This window comes from Equus przewalskii, chromosome 2, assembly GCF_037783145.1.
Source record: "Equus przewalskii isolate Varuska chromosome 2, EquPr2, whole genome shotgun sequence".
Lineage (NCBI taxonomy): Eukaryota > Metazoa > Chordata > Mammalia > Perissodactyla > Equidae > Equus > Equus przewalskii.
Genome location: NC_091832.1, coordinates 262551 through 274576, shown reverse-complemented (window position 1 = coordinate 274576; position 12026 = coordinate 262551). Strand labels below are relative to the sequence as shown.

Genomic DNA, 12026 nt, shown 5'->3' with positions numbered 1-12026 from the left:
TTACTTTCTGGCACAAGAAAATGTTCCAGACTCATTTTGTCCTTTTCCTTTCCCACTTCTGGAATCAGCCATTTCTCCAAAGAGTTCTGATTCCTTTTAGTGAAGAATGTTACTTAGAGATCCATGCTCCAGATGAATTTTTCTATCATTGCTTCTAGGCCACGTTGGTGCACAGAGATAGGAAATGCACTTGCACAAGTTCATACATGCCCATGATCACACACTTGTCTATACACATCTGCATTTATTTTTATGTCTGCATTTATGAACAGTGAGTTCATATTGACATCTTTCATTTTGGTCCAGTGACTTCAGGGTTCATTCTGATCTTCTCCATTTCTATATTCTAACTCCCTTCTCCATTAGTGAGAGAACTGGTTTCCATTTTCCTCAATATGTTTTCTCAGTTACTCAATCCCAAAACGCACAGAAAGTAATTTAAGAATTGCTTACCCATGCACCTGTAAACAGCAACTAATACTAGACTTCAGTATGTTTACAGTTCTTTTTTTCACAAGGTAACATTTACGTGTTGTGAAATGAATTACTGAGGACAGTTTGGTGTGTTTTAACAAATGCATGCATTTGTGTCACTCACACTTTTGTCATTTGATAGGTCATTTCTGTCACTGCATAAAGTTCCCTTATGCCCCTTCCCAGTCAACCCCGCCTCCCAGAGGCTCATTGATTCTTTTGACCATAGATTTGTTTTCTCTGATCTAGAGCTTCACGTGGGTTGGACCAGGCAGAACGAACTCTTTGGTGACTGGCCTCTTTTGCTCGCATTTTTGTGAGACTTAGCCATGTTGTTGAATATGTTAGTAATTCATTCCTTTTTATTACTGAATAATATTCCATTGTATGGAATTATTCCACATTATACCACATTTTGTTTATCCATTTTCCTTTAGACGGACATTTGGGTTTCCAGATTTTGGCTATGTTTATACATAAAGCTGGTATGAACACTGGAATATAAGATTTTTTGTGAACATATTTTTTCATTTCCCATTGGCAAATACATAGAGTAGTATTGCGGAGTTATACTGTAGGTCTAGATTTGATTTGAAAAGATACAGCAAGCTATTTTCCTGAGTGGCCCTACCTTTTTGTGTTCCCACGGCGTGTGCTGCTGGAGCAAGTTGCTCTAGTTGCTCTGCCTGTGTCAGACAGTTTGGTCGCATCAGTCTTCTTAATTTTAGCTTTTCCAGGGAACGTGTACAAGTATCTCATTGTGGGTTGTGTTTTTAAAGATTGGCACCTGAGCTAACAACTATTGCCAATCTTCTTTTTTTTTTTTCTTTCTGCTTTTTCTCCCGAACCCCCCCAGTACATAGTTGTAATATTATTAGTTGTGGGTCCTCCTAGTTGTGGCATGTGGGACATTGCCTCACCGTGGCCTGATGAGCAGTGCCCTGTCCATACCCAGGATCTGAACCAGTGAAACCCTGGGCTGCCGAAGCCAAACGTGCGAACTTAACCACTTGGCCACGGGCCAGCCCCTAATTGTGGCTTTAAGTTGCATTTTCCTGACAACTAATGATGTGGCAAAGCCCCTTTTCATCTGCTTCTTGGCAATATATCTTACTTTCTGAATTGTCTCTTCGCATTTAGCCTACTTGGCTTGCCTTTTTATTTTATAAATGGCGTCTTTCAAAGAATAAAAGTTCTTAACTTAGGTGAAGTCTGATTTATCAGTATTTTAAGATTAGTGCTTTTTGTGTACTGTCCAAGAAATCTTTGTCTACTTCTGTGTCATGAAGATACGCTCTACTATTTTCTTCTAGAACTTTCATAGTTATATCTTTTACACTTAGGTCTATGGTCCGTCTTTGATTGATTTTTTGAAGATAGTGTGAGATGTGGGAGTCAAGCCTTATTTTTATTTTCCACATCAGTATCTAGTTGTTCTAATATCATTGATTGAAAAGATCTTTATCTTACTCCATCAAATTCCTTTGGCACCTTTGTGAAAAATGATACAACCTAAAGTGTGGGTCACTCTCTGGACTCTCAGTTCTTTTCCCTCGGTCAGTCTGTCTGTCTTTATGCCTATATGACACGGCCTTGATTACCACAGCTCCAGAGTAAGTCATTTAAAATCAGGTACTGTGAGTATTCCAACTTTGTTCTTCCTTTTCAAATTTTGTTTTGGCTATTTTAAGTCTTTTGCATTTTTACGTAAAATTAAGCATCAGCTAGTCAGTTTTGTAAGGAAGAAAACAACTTTTGTGATTATGATTTGGATTGTATATATTTGTATATAATCTTAAGTATATTAAGAATTTCTGTCTACAAATATGGTATCTTCATTTATTTAAATCTTAATTTCTCTCAGCAATGTTGTCTTGTTTCCAACATAGAAATCTTGTGTCTTTTGTTAACCTTATTCCCGAGTATTTTATATTTTTGATGCTGTTACAAATGCAATTAAAAAATTATTCTAAAAAATTGCTGCTAATGTGCAGATTACAATTGATTTTTGTATATTGAAACTTTTATCTTGTATCATGTATTTTGAAACTTTTGTGTCTTGCGAAGTTTCTTAATTCACTGATTGATTGTAGTAGTCTGTTTGCTAAGAAAATCCTAAGGAATCTGCAGTCATGGAGTCTGGTGACAGAGCTTTGTGTCTTCTCTGTTATTTCCTTCTTGCGTTTACTTCTGCTTGAGCAGGAGCAGGCCTCTGGCTTTGTTTCGGGTCCTCGAGGGGAAAGTGTCCAGTGAAGTGCCATCGAGGATGAAGCCAGCTGTAGCGTTTTCTAATGTGCTTTTTATCAGATTAAGGTGTTCCTTTTTATTTCTGGCTTGCTCAGAGTTTTTATTATTAATTGGTGTTGATTTTTGTCAAATGATTTTTCTGCATCTTAAAAAGAGTGTGGTTTTTCTTTTTCATTTTTTAATGTGATCTATTAATTTTTGTCTGTTAAAAAATCTTCTATTCCAACGACAGTCTGCTTTGGTTATACTTTATTATCCTGTATACATATGACTGGATTCGTTTTGCTGTGTTGAAAGAATTTTGTAACTGTCTGCATAATAGGTATTGGTCTGTAACTTTTTTCTCTTGTAATGTCTTTCAGGTTTTATCAGAGTTCTGCTAGTCTCATAGAATAATTGGGAAGTATTCTCTCCTCTTCTGTTTTCTGAAAGAGTTTATGTAAGAATGATATTATTTCTTCCTTAAATGTTTGATAGAATTTATCAAAACACTCTGGACCTGTGGTTTTCTTTGTGAAAGGGCTTTTAATGACAAATGTGATTTCTTTAATGGTCATGGGCTTTTCAGATTTTCTATTTCATCTTGTGTCAGTTTGATAAGTTGTTTTTTTCAAGGTATATGTTTCTTTCATTTAAGTTGTTGAATTTATTGGCATAAAGTTGTTCATAATATTCTTTTTATTATCCCTTTAGTGACTGTAGGAGCTGTATTGATATTTCCTTTTTCATTCCTGATATTAGTAATTTGTATTTTCTCTCATTTTGTTAATCACTCTTGCTAGGGGTTCATCAATTTTATTAATCTTTTCAAACACCCTCCATTAGCTTTCTGTATTGTTAGTTTTAGGTCTCTGTTCTTTCTTTCTTTCCTTTTACTTACTTTGGATTTAATTTGCTCTTCTTTACCTACTCTATCAAGGTTGAAACTTAGATGACTGATTTTAAGCCTGCCTTCATTTCTAATATAAATCTTTAAAAGTGTAAATTTCCCTCTAAGCACTGGTTTAGCTGTGGTTCCAAAATTTTGTTGGTTGTCTTTCTGTGATTATTCACTTTGAAATATTTTCTAATTTCCCTTGTGATTTCTTACTTGACTCATGGGCTATTTAGAAATGTGTTGTTTAAATTCCAAATATTTAAGGCATTTGTAGACTTTTTTTTTGTGACCGATTTCTAATTTAATTTCCTTGTGGCTGGGAAGGTAGTCCATGAGATTTCAGTCTTTTAATATTTATTAATACCAATTTTATTGTTCATCATATATTTTATTGTGGTGAGTGTTCCATGTGTACTTGCAAAGAATGTGTGTTCTGTGATTTTTGACTGACGTTCTATAAATGTCAATTATATCAAATTGGTTAACAGTGTTATTCAGATCTCTTCTATATTTTTACTATTTTTGTTTAGTTCTATCATTTATAGGGAGACGGGTGTTAAAAATTTCACCAGTGGGTTTGTGGATTTCTACCTTTGATTCTGTCAGTTTTTGCTTCATGTATTTTAAAACTCTGTTTTTAGGTATATACACATTTATGATATGTCTTTCTGATGAACTGATTTTTATAATTATGAAATATTTCTCTATCTTTGGTAATACTTTGTGACTTAAAGTTTATGTGTTTTTTAACATTAATATAAGCAACCAGCTTCTTACTGTTTGCATGGTATTATTTTTTCATCTTTTTACTTTTAACATATGTGACATTATATTTAAAATGTCTTTTCTAATTGGCATATACTTTTTTATCCAATCTGATAGTTTCTGCCTTTTTGATTGGTGTGTCCGTTTGCCTTTTATGTAGTTTTTGAGATGATTGTGTTTAGGTCTATCAGTTTGCTGTTTTTCATTTGTCATGTCTATACTTTTGTTCCTTTTTCTTCCCTTCTTTCATTTTTTTGGGTTGATAAAATAATTTAATATTTCATTTTAATCACTCTCTTGTCATTTTAATTTTTTGTTGCTGTGCAGTTTGAAGTATTCATCCTTAATTTATCATAGTCTGTGTAGGGTTACTGTTTTACCACTTTACATGCTATGTATATTGGTGAATAATTTTAAGATCTATTTATACATTTACTCTTCATCTCTTGAAATTAAAATTCTTGTTTGAACTAGAGATAACCAAGCACAATGTTCAGAAGTGAACATGAAAATTCAGAACATTGCTTACTTCTAAAGTCTGTTTCAAAACCGACAGCCGGAAGGTATCTTATTCCTTTACTCTGTCTTCTTTTGAATATGGAATAAAAAGCAAACAAGCAAACTTAGAAGTAAGTCTTGCTAAGTTCCTGTCTCAGTAAGAAAAAAATGATGGAAATTACATTATAAATACTCATTTTCCTTGTGCAAGGCTTGAAGCTGCAAAAGATGATTACCGTGTTCACTGTGAAGAACTTGAAAAGCAACTAATTGAATTTCAGCATAGGAATGATGAATTGACTAGTCTTGCTGAGGAAACAAGAGCCCTGAAAGATGAAATAGACGTTCTTCGGTATGGCCTGGCTAAATATAATTCTATCACTTCTAAGTTATTACTTAGTCTTTCACTATTGCATATTTTCATCAGGGATTCTTAGAGTTATCTGTATGTTTCGAATATTGATCTGTCTTTATCAGGCCCCTAGTCTGTACTTCTTTTGTGCTTGTTAAGAGTAATTGCAGTTTAAGGATAGTATTTGATTCTTGTTATGACATTTCATATTAGAACCTATAAACTCCAAATGATACCTTTCCTTAAAATTTTGTAAGCTGAGTTTCTTTTAGATGCATTTAGCTTGACCTCTTGTACTCATTAAGTATATCGTGTGAAATTTTTATATAAGGAAATGTATTCTCACAATCCATATTTTGGCATTTTATAAAATATAGGTAAATATAGATGAGAATCTTAGCATTTATTTCAGGATTATCCCAGGGTTCTCTGATTGTCTTTGACAATATAAAATTTATATTTACCTTTTGCCAATGAAATGTTACTCAAGCCAACAGATTGTCTACATGTTTTTTATATTTTTGGTTAAATTTTCTTGATTAGCTATTTTGTCTCACAGTTTTTAATGTCCATCTGAAATAAAAATCTTTATAACCACTAATGTGAACCTATTTTTATAAAACCATTCTTTTTCATACATTTTGCTGATGCATAAAACAGTTTGATAATTTAGTATGCCAAATTTGAAGCATTTTTATTTTGATGGCTTTATAGCAAAAAGGTTGAATCTTAGACAGTTTTAGGCCTGAGTCTGTTTCCATAATTCTCACAAAGTTTATGATTTCTTTTTTCTCTCTCATTTTTATTTAGCTAATTGATAGTTTATTAACCAATTGATAGTTTACTTGAAAGACTCATTTTACTGCCAGGATAAAATTATGTGCTTTTACCAGTTTTTCCGCAGTAATATTTAACCTTTATTATCATAGAGCTACCTCTGATAAAGCAAGTAAGCTGGAGTCAACAGTAGAGGTTTATCGTCAGAAGCTACAAGATCTGAATGACCTTCGAAAGCAGGTGAAAACTTTACAGGAAACAAACATGATGTATATGCATAATACCGTCAGCTTAGAAGAAGAGTTGAAGAAGGCAAATGCAGCCCGCACACAGTTAGAGACGTACAAGAGACAGGTAAGGACATAGTCTGAAGTTTTTAACCAGTGAAATCCAAAGAGCTCAACTTTGATCTTCCATGTGATACTTTAAGAATGATGTGTAAGTGAAAACACTGACTGTGGTCAGCTGTGAGCTTGTGATAGGTTTCTTCTATCTGGAAGTTTAGTTCAAGGATCGATCATTCAGTGTGAGTTATCTAGGTCTTTTACATTTTTATTGGCTTCTGAGCTTGTGTTTTTTTGGACATTTCATTGTTATTAGCATTTCTGATATCTAGTGATAAATGGCTCAAGAAAGGAGCTATAACCTAAAATATTCTGTTTTGCTGTTTATCAAACAACCTAGATAAATGTTAGAGTAGAAGGCTGATTTTTTTTTTGGCTAAATTATAATTTGGGTATTTTAAATTTATGTTAATTCTTTTTATCTATATGCTGTTTCTACAAATATTTAGAATTAAAATATAATCCTACTATAAATTTTATTTCCAGTTTCTCATTTTTTGAACTCTGAAAAACTGCCAATATTATATACTCTTTTTTTTACTTTTGTTTGTGACAAAAGGTTCAAGATCTTCACAGTAAACTTTCCTCTGAATCCAAAAGGGCAGACACGCTGGCATTTGAAATGAAGCGGCTTGAAGAAAAACACGAAGCTTTGCTTAAGGAAAAAGAGGTAATTTTAAATATACTTATGAGTAATCTGTCTGTCTTCTTTTACTTTTTAATCCTGTCTTTGTTGTTCTAAGAATAAAACTGATGTCAGCCAGTTCTTTTTCTTTCTCCAAATTGAACTTGATGGTGTAACAGGGAGTCTCATGAAAATCCTTCATGCAGTTTTGTTAGTTCCCTTCGCAAAGGAACGTGGAGTCCTGGAGCCAAGGTCTCACGTCTCAGTGCATGCTCTCCGACTCTAGTTGTCAACTCCTTGAGAGCAAGGACCATATATGCGGTTTTTTAACATACATACCGTAATTTTAATTTGTATACCGTATTTTTTAGTATGTTCACAGAGTTGTGTGACCGTCACCACAGTCAGATTTTAGAACACTCGTCACCCCCAAAGGAGACCCATGTCCATTAGCAGTTAGTGTGCGTTCTAGTCACCCCCTCCCCCAGCCTTCACACCCGTTGCTCTCCTTGCTTTCTCTATAGGTTTGCCTAGTCTACCCAGAATCTATACTCATCCCTTTGTGGATTTTGTGACTGTCTTTCTTCGTTTAGTATACTACTTTCAGGGTTCATCCATGTTGTAGCATGTATCAGCACTTCCTTTTTATTGCTGAATAACACTCCGTTGTGTGGGTCTACAACATTTTATTCATTTGTTCATCAGTTTGTGGACATTTGGGCTGTTTCCACTTTTTGCATATTAAATAGTGTGTCTGTGAACATTTATGTACAAGTTTTTGTGTGGATATGTGCTTCCATTTCTTGAGTGTATACCTAGGAATGGTATCGCTGAGTCATGTGGTAACTATGTAACCTTTTAAAGAACCACCAACCTGTTTTCTAGTGGATGAACCATTTTTTTAATCCTCACCAGCAATTTATAATGGTTCCAGTTTCTGCATCCTTGCCAACACTTTTTTGTTTTAATTAATTTCACCTATTCCTTTATACTTTTTTTTCTTTTTTTAAAGATTGGCCCTGAGCTGACATCTGTTGCCAATCTTCCTCTTTTGTTTTTCCTCTTCTCCCCAAAGCCCCCCAGTACATAGTTGTACATTCTAGTTGTAGGTCCCTCTGGTTGTGTCATGTGGGACGCTGCCTCAGCATGGCCTGATGAGTGGTGCCGTGTCTGTGCCAAGGATCCGAACCAGTGAAACCCTGGGCCACCAAAGCGGAGCACGCGAACTTAACCACTCAGCCATGGGGTGGCCCCTCCAACACTTATTACTTCTTAATTTTAGCTATCGTAGTCGGCATGAAGTGGTATATCACTGTGGTTCTGATTTGTATTTCCCTAATGACTAATGATGTGAGCATCTTTTCATGTGCTTATGCCCATTTGTGTATCTTCCTTGGAGAAATGTCTCCTCAAATCCTTTGCCTGTGTTTTATTTAGGTTATTTGCTTTTTTATTATTGAGTTGTAAATGTTCTTTATATATTCTGGTTACAAGCCCCTTGTCAGATATATAATTTTTAGATATTTTCTCCCATTCTTCGAGATTTCTTCTCACTTTCTTGATGATATTGTTTGCAGCAGAGTAGTTTTTCATTTGATGAAGTCAGCGTTATCTAGTTTTTCTTTTGTTGTTTCTGCTTTTTTGGTGATGTTTCTGTGAAACCATTCAGTAACCTAAGGTTATAAAGTTGTATGATTTCTTTCTTTCAGGGGTTTTATAGTTTTAGCTCTTAGACTTAGTCTGTGATCAAGTTTGAATTAATTTTTGTATATGGTGTGAGATAAGAGTCTAACTTCATTCTTTTGTGTGTGGATGTTCAGGTGTCCCAGCACCATTTGTTGACAAGACTGTTCTTTCTCCCATTGAATTGTCTTCATACCCTTCTAAAAATCAATTGACCATGATACTGTAATGATGAATAGATTATACACTTGTCAAAACTCATAAAAGTAAATTACAAACAGTAAACTCTAATGTAAACTATGTCCTTTAGTTAATAATCATGTATCAATATGGGCTCATCAATTTTTACAAGTAACCACACTAATGCAAGGTGTTAATAAGAGGGAAAACTGGAGGTGGGAGGAGCACGAGGGAGTATATGGGAACTCTGCACTTTATGCTCAATTTTTTTGCAAACCTAAAATGGCCAAAAAGACCTATTAATTTTTTTAAAAAGGTAAAAACATTATCATTTGACCTTAAATGTAGGGGTTTATTTCTGGACTTTCAATTCTTTGTCATTGATCCGTATGTCTAGCTTTATGCTAGTACCCCACTGTCATTGCTATAGCTTTGCAGTGAGTTTTGAAATTGGGAAGTCTACGTTCTCCATCTTTGTTCTTTTTTTTAAAGGTTATTTTCATTATTCTGGGCACTATCATTTCCATATGAATCTCAGGATCACATTGTCAATTACTGCAAAATAGCCAGCTCAAGATATTGATAGGGATTGTCTGAATATATAGATCACTTTGGAAACATTGCCACTTTTAATAATATTAAATTTCTGATCCATGAATGTGGCATGGCATTCCATTTATTTGGGTCTTTAGCTTCTTTCCACAGCGTTTTGTGGTTTTCATTGTACAAGAATTGCACCTTTTAAAAGTTTATTCTTGTTTTATTTTGTTGTTGTTGTTATAAATGAAATTATTTTCTCATTTTATTTTTGGATTTTTCACTGCTAATGTATAGAATTGCAATTGATTTTTGTACATTGATCTTGTTTCTTGCAATCTTGCTGAATTCACTTAATATTTCTCCTAAGAATCCAGTTAGTGGACTCTTCAGGATTTTCTGTATGTGAGATCAGGATATCTGCAAATAGAAGTAGTTTTACTTCTTCCTTTGCAATCTGAATGCCTTTTCTTTTTCTTGTCAAATTGTCCTAGCTAGAACCTCCAGCACTGTGTTGAATAGAGTGACACAAGGGGACATACTTCTCTCGGTTCTGATGTTCGGGAGAAAGCACACATTCTTTCACTATTATGTGTGTTATTAGCTGTGGGTTTTGTTTGTAGATGCGCTCTATCAGGCTGAAGAAGTTTCCTTTTATTCCTAGTTTCTTGCATACTCTTATGAAAAGGTGTTGGATTTTGTCGTAAGCTTTTTCTGGGTCAATGAGGTGACATGGTGTTCGTCTTTTATCATATTAATGTGGTGTATTACATTGATTTTTCGATACTAAAGCACGTTGCATTCTGGAGGTAAATTTCACTTAGTCATTGTGTATAATCCTTTCTATATGTTACTAGCTTCAGTTGTGAATATTTTCTTGAGTATTTTTCCATGTGTATTATAAGGATATTGGTTTATAGTTTTCTTTTGATGCCATTGTCTGGTTTTGGTATCAAGATGACACCACATAGAGTGAATTGGGAGATTTTCCTGCTTTTTTAGGTTTTAGCTACTTTAAGCCTTTGTCTAGTATGTCTACCCACTAGGTCACCTCATTAAGTGTTTCTCTTGACTGTTTTTTTTTTGTTCCCTGTGTATGGACTACCTGGTTTCTTTGTGTGTTTTGTATTTTTATTGAAAATATGATATTTAAAATAATATAATGTTTCAACTCTGGTAATCAGATTTCCCTCAACCTTAGGGTTTGTCATTGTTTCTGATTTTTTTGAGTGACTTTTTTGGACTAATTCTGTAACGTCTGCATTCTTTGTAACGTATAGTCACTGAATTCTCTGCTAAGTCACCACTGAGGTCAGTTAATGATTAGTCAGATATTTCCACTGATGCCTTAAGCCAGTAACTCTCCCGTCTTTGCCACAGGACTCAGTGTAGACCTCTGCCTTTGCCTTTCTTCCTGCTTGCACGGGGCCTCGGGTTCACCAGAGCTGAGACGTGCAGCCCTCTCAGCTCCTTTCTGGCGAACACGGAGCCCTGCGCGTGGCTGGCTTCCTGGATCTCCAGGCATATGTCAGAGCTTTTCAAAGCCCGCTACGGATATCTTGTTTCTCAGATCTTCCTTGTAAGTTTTTGGCCAGGTTCCTGTTTGCCCCGACTGGCATCACAGCCTCCAGCAGCTGTAGTGATAACAATTGCTGATGACTGCTTTTGAGAATAGGGATTTTCCTGCACAGCAAGCACCAAGTCAGCTCAAATAATGGAAAACCTATGTATGGGACTTGTCTGGGGTTCTGCAAGACAGGTCGAATAATGACATTTCTCCAAGGACAGGGCTTTTAGGGAGGAGTTCCACACCCAGTTCGCCCCTTCAGGTGGCCGCCATGCTGCTGCTGTTCAAAACTCTGCTGATTTTCAAGATGCTCCAGAGCCGGGGAGAGGATTGGTAGTAGTAAGACAAGTCGAAAGTACAAAAAGCTCACTGTTCTGAGATTTAGCAGATTTTCTTTAACAAATGCTCCTCAGATCATTACAGGCCTTTAGTTAATTTTCACAGTTCTGGAAAAGTTGGTTTTTAGCAATTTTCTAATGTTTGCATTGCATTTATGAAGGTAGGTATTTATAGAGGTCCTCATGCCTACATGTGGTTATAATTTATAGTGTTCAGAGATCCCTAGGGCATCTGTGGACTGGAGCCTAAGGACCCTTGGAAACAATTGCCAGTTTACTGTTGGGTTGATTTGAACCACATAATAGTCTAAATAGTGTTTTGTTTACTAATTTGGAATATAACAATATTTAAAATGTAATTTTATATTCAAAAGCACTTTTCAGGTTCTGGGAAAATGATTTAAATGTGAGCCTTTTGTACAGAGCATAGAATTTGTCGTTGGCTGTAGGCTCTAAAAGAAAATAGCTAATGATGAAGTCCTAGCATGCTAGCCTCAGAAATATTGTTTTTCCACAAATTCATCCTTCCAGGATGCTACGTATCACTTCTTTCAGTGGAAAGTCTCCAGCATCTCTTACACACGAGACCATACTCTGCTTGCTTCACAAAATTTACCTCATTTGTTACTCAAAACACTTTTTCAAGGGTTTATATATTAGTATTCCCACTTGATGACAAGGAGAGTAAAGTCAGAGAGTCAAATAACTTGGCCTAGATAATATCGCTGGGAAGTAGTGAAACTGGAACTCAAGCCATGATGT

The 12026-nt window shown here is 35.2% G+C and overlaps 1 protein-coding gene across 3 annotated transcripts in view; it reads left to right on the top strand.

Moving 5' to 3' along the window:
* HOOK1 (hook microtubule tethering protein 1) overlaps window positions 1-12026 on the top strand; it is a 63601-nt gene that overhangs the window by 28531 nt on the left and 23044 nt on the right. For all 3 annotated transcript variants that reach the window (XM_070591535.1, XM_070591544.1, XM_070591549.1), the window contains exons 10-12: window positions 5073-5213; window positions 6143-6344; window positions 6894-7004. In XM_070591535.1, the coding sequence (XP_070447636.1) occupies window positions 5073-5213; window positions 6143-6344; window positions 6894-7004 (454 nt within the window). The remainder of the gene's footprint in view (window positions 1-5072; window positions 5214-6142; window positions 6345-6893; window positions 7005-12026) is intronic.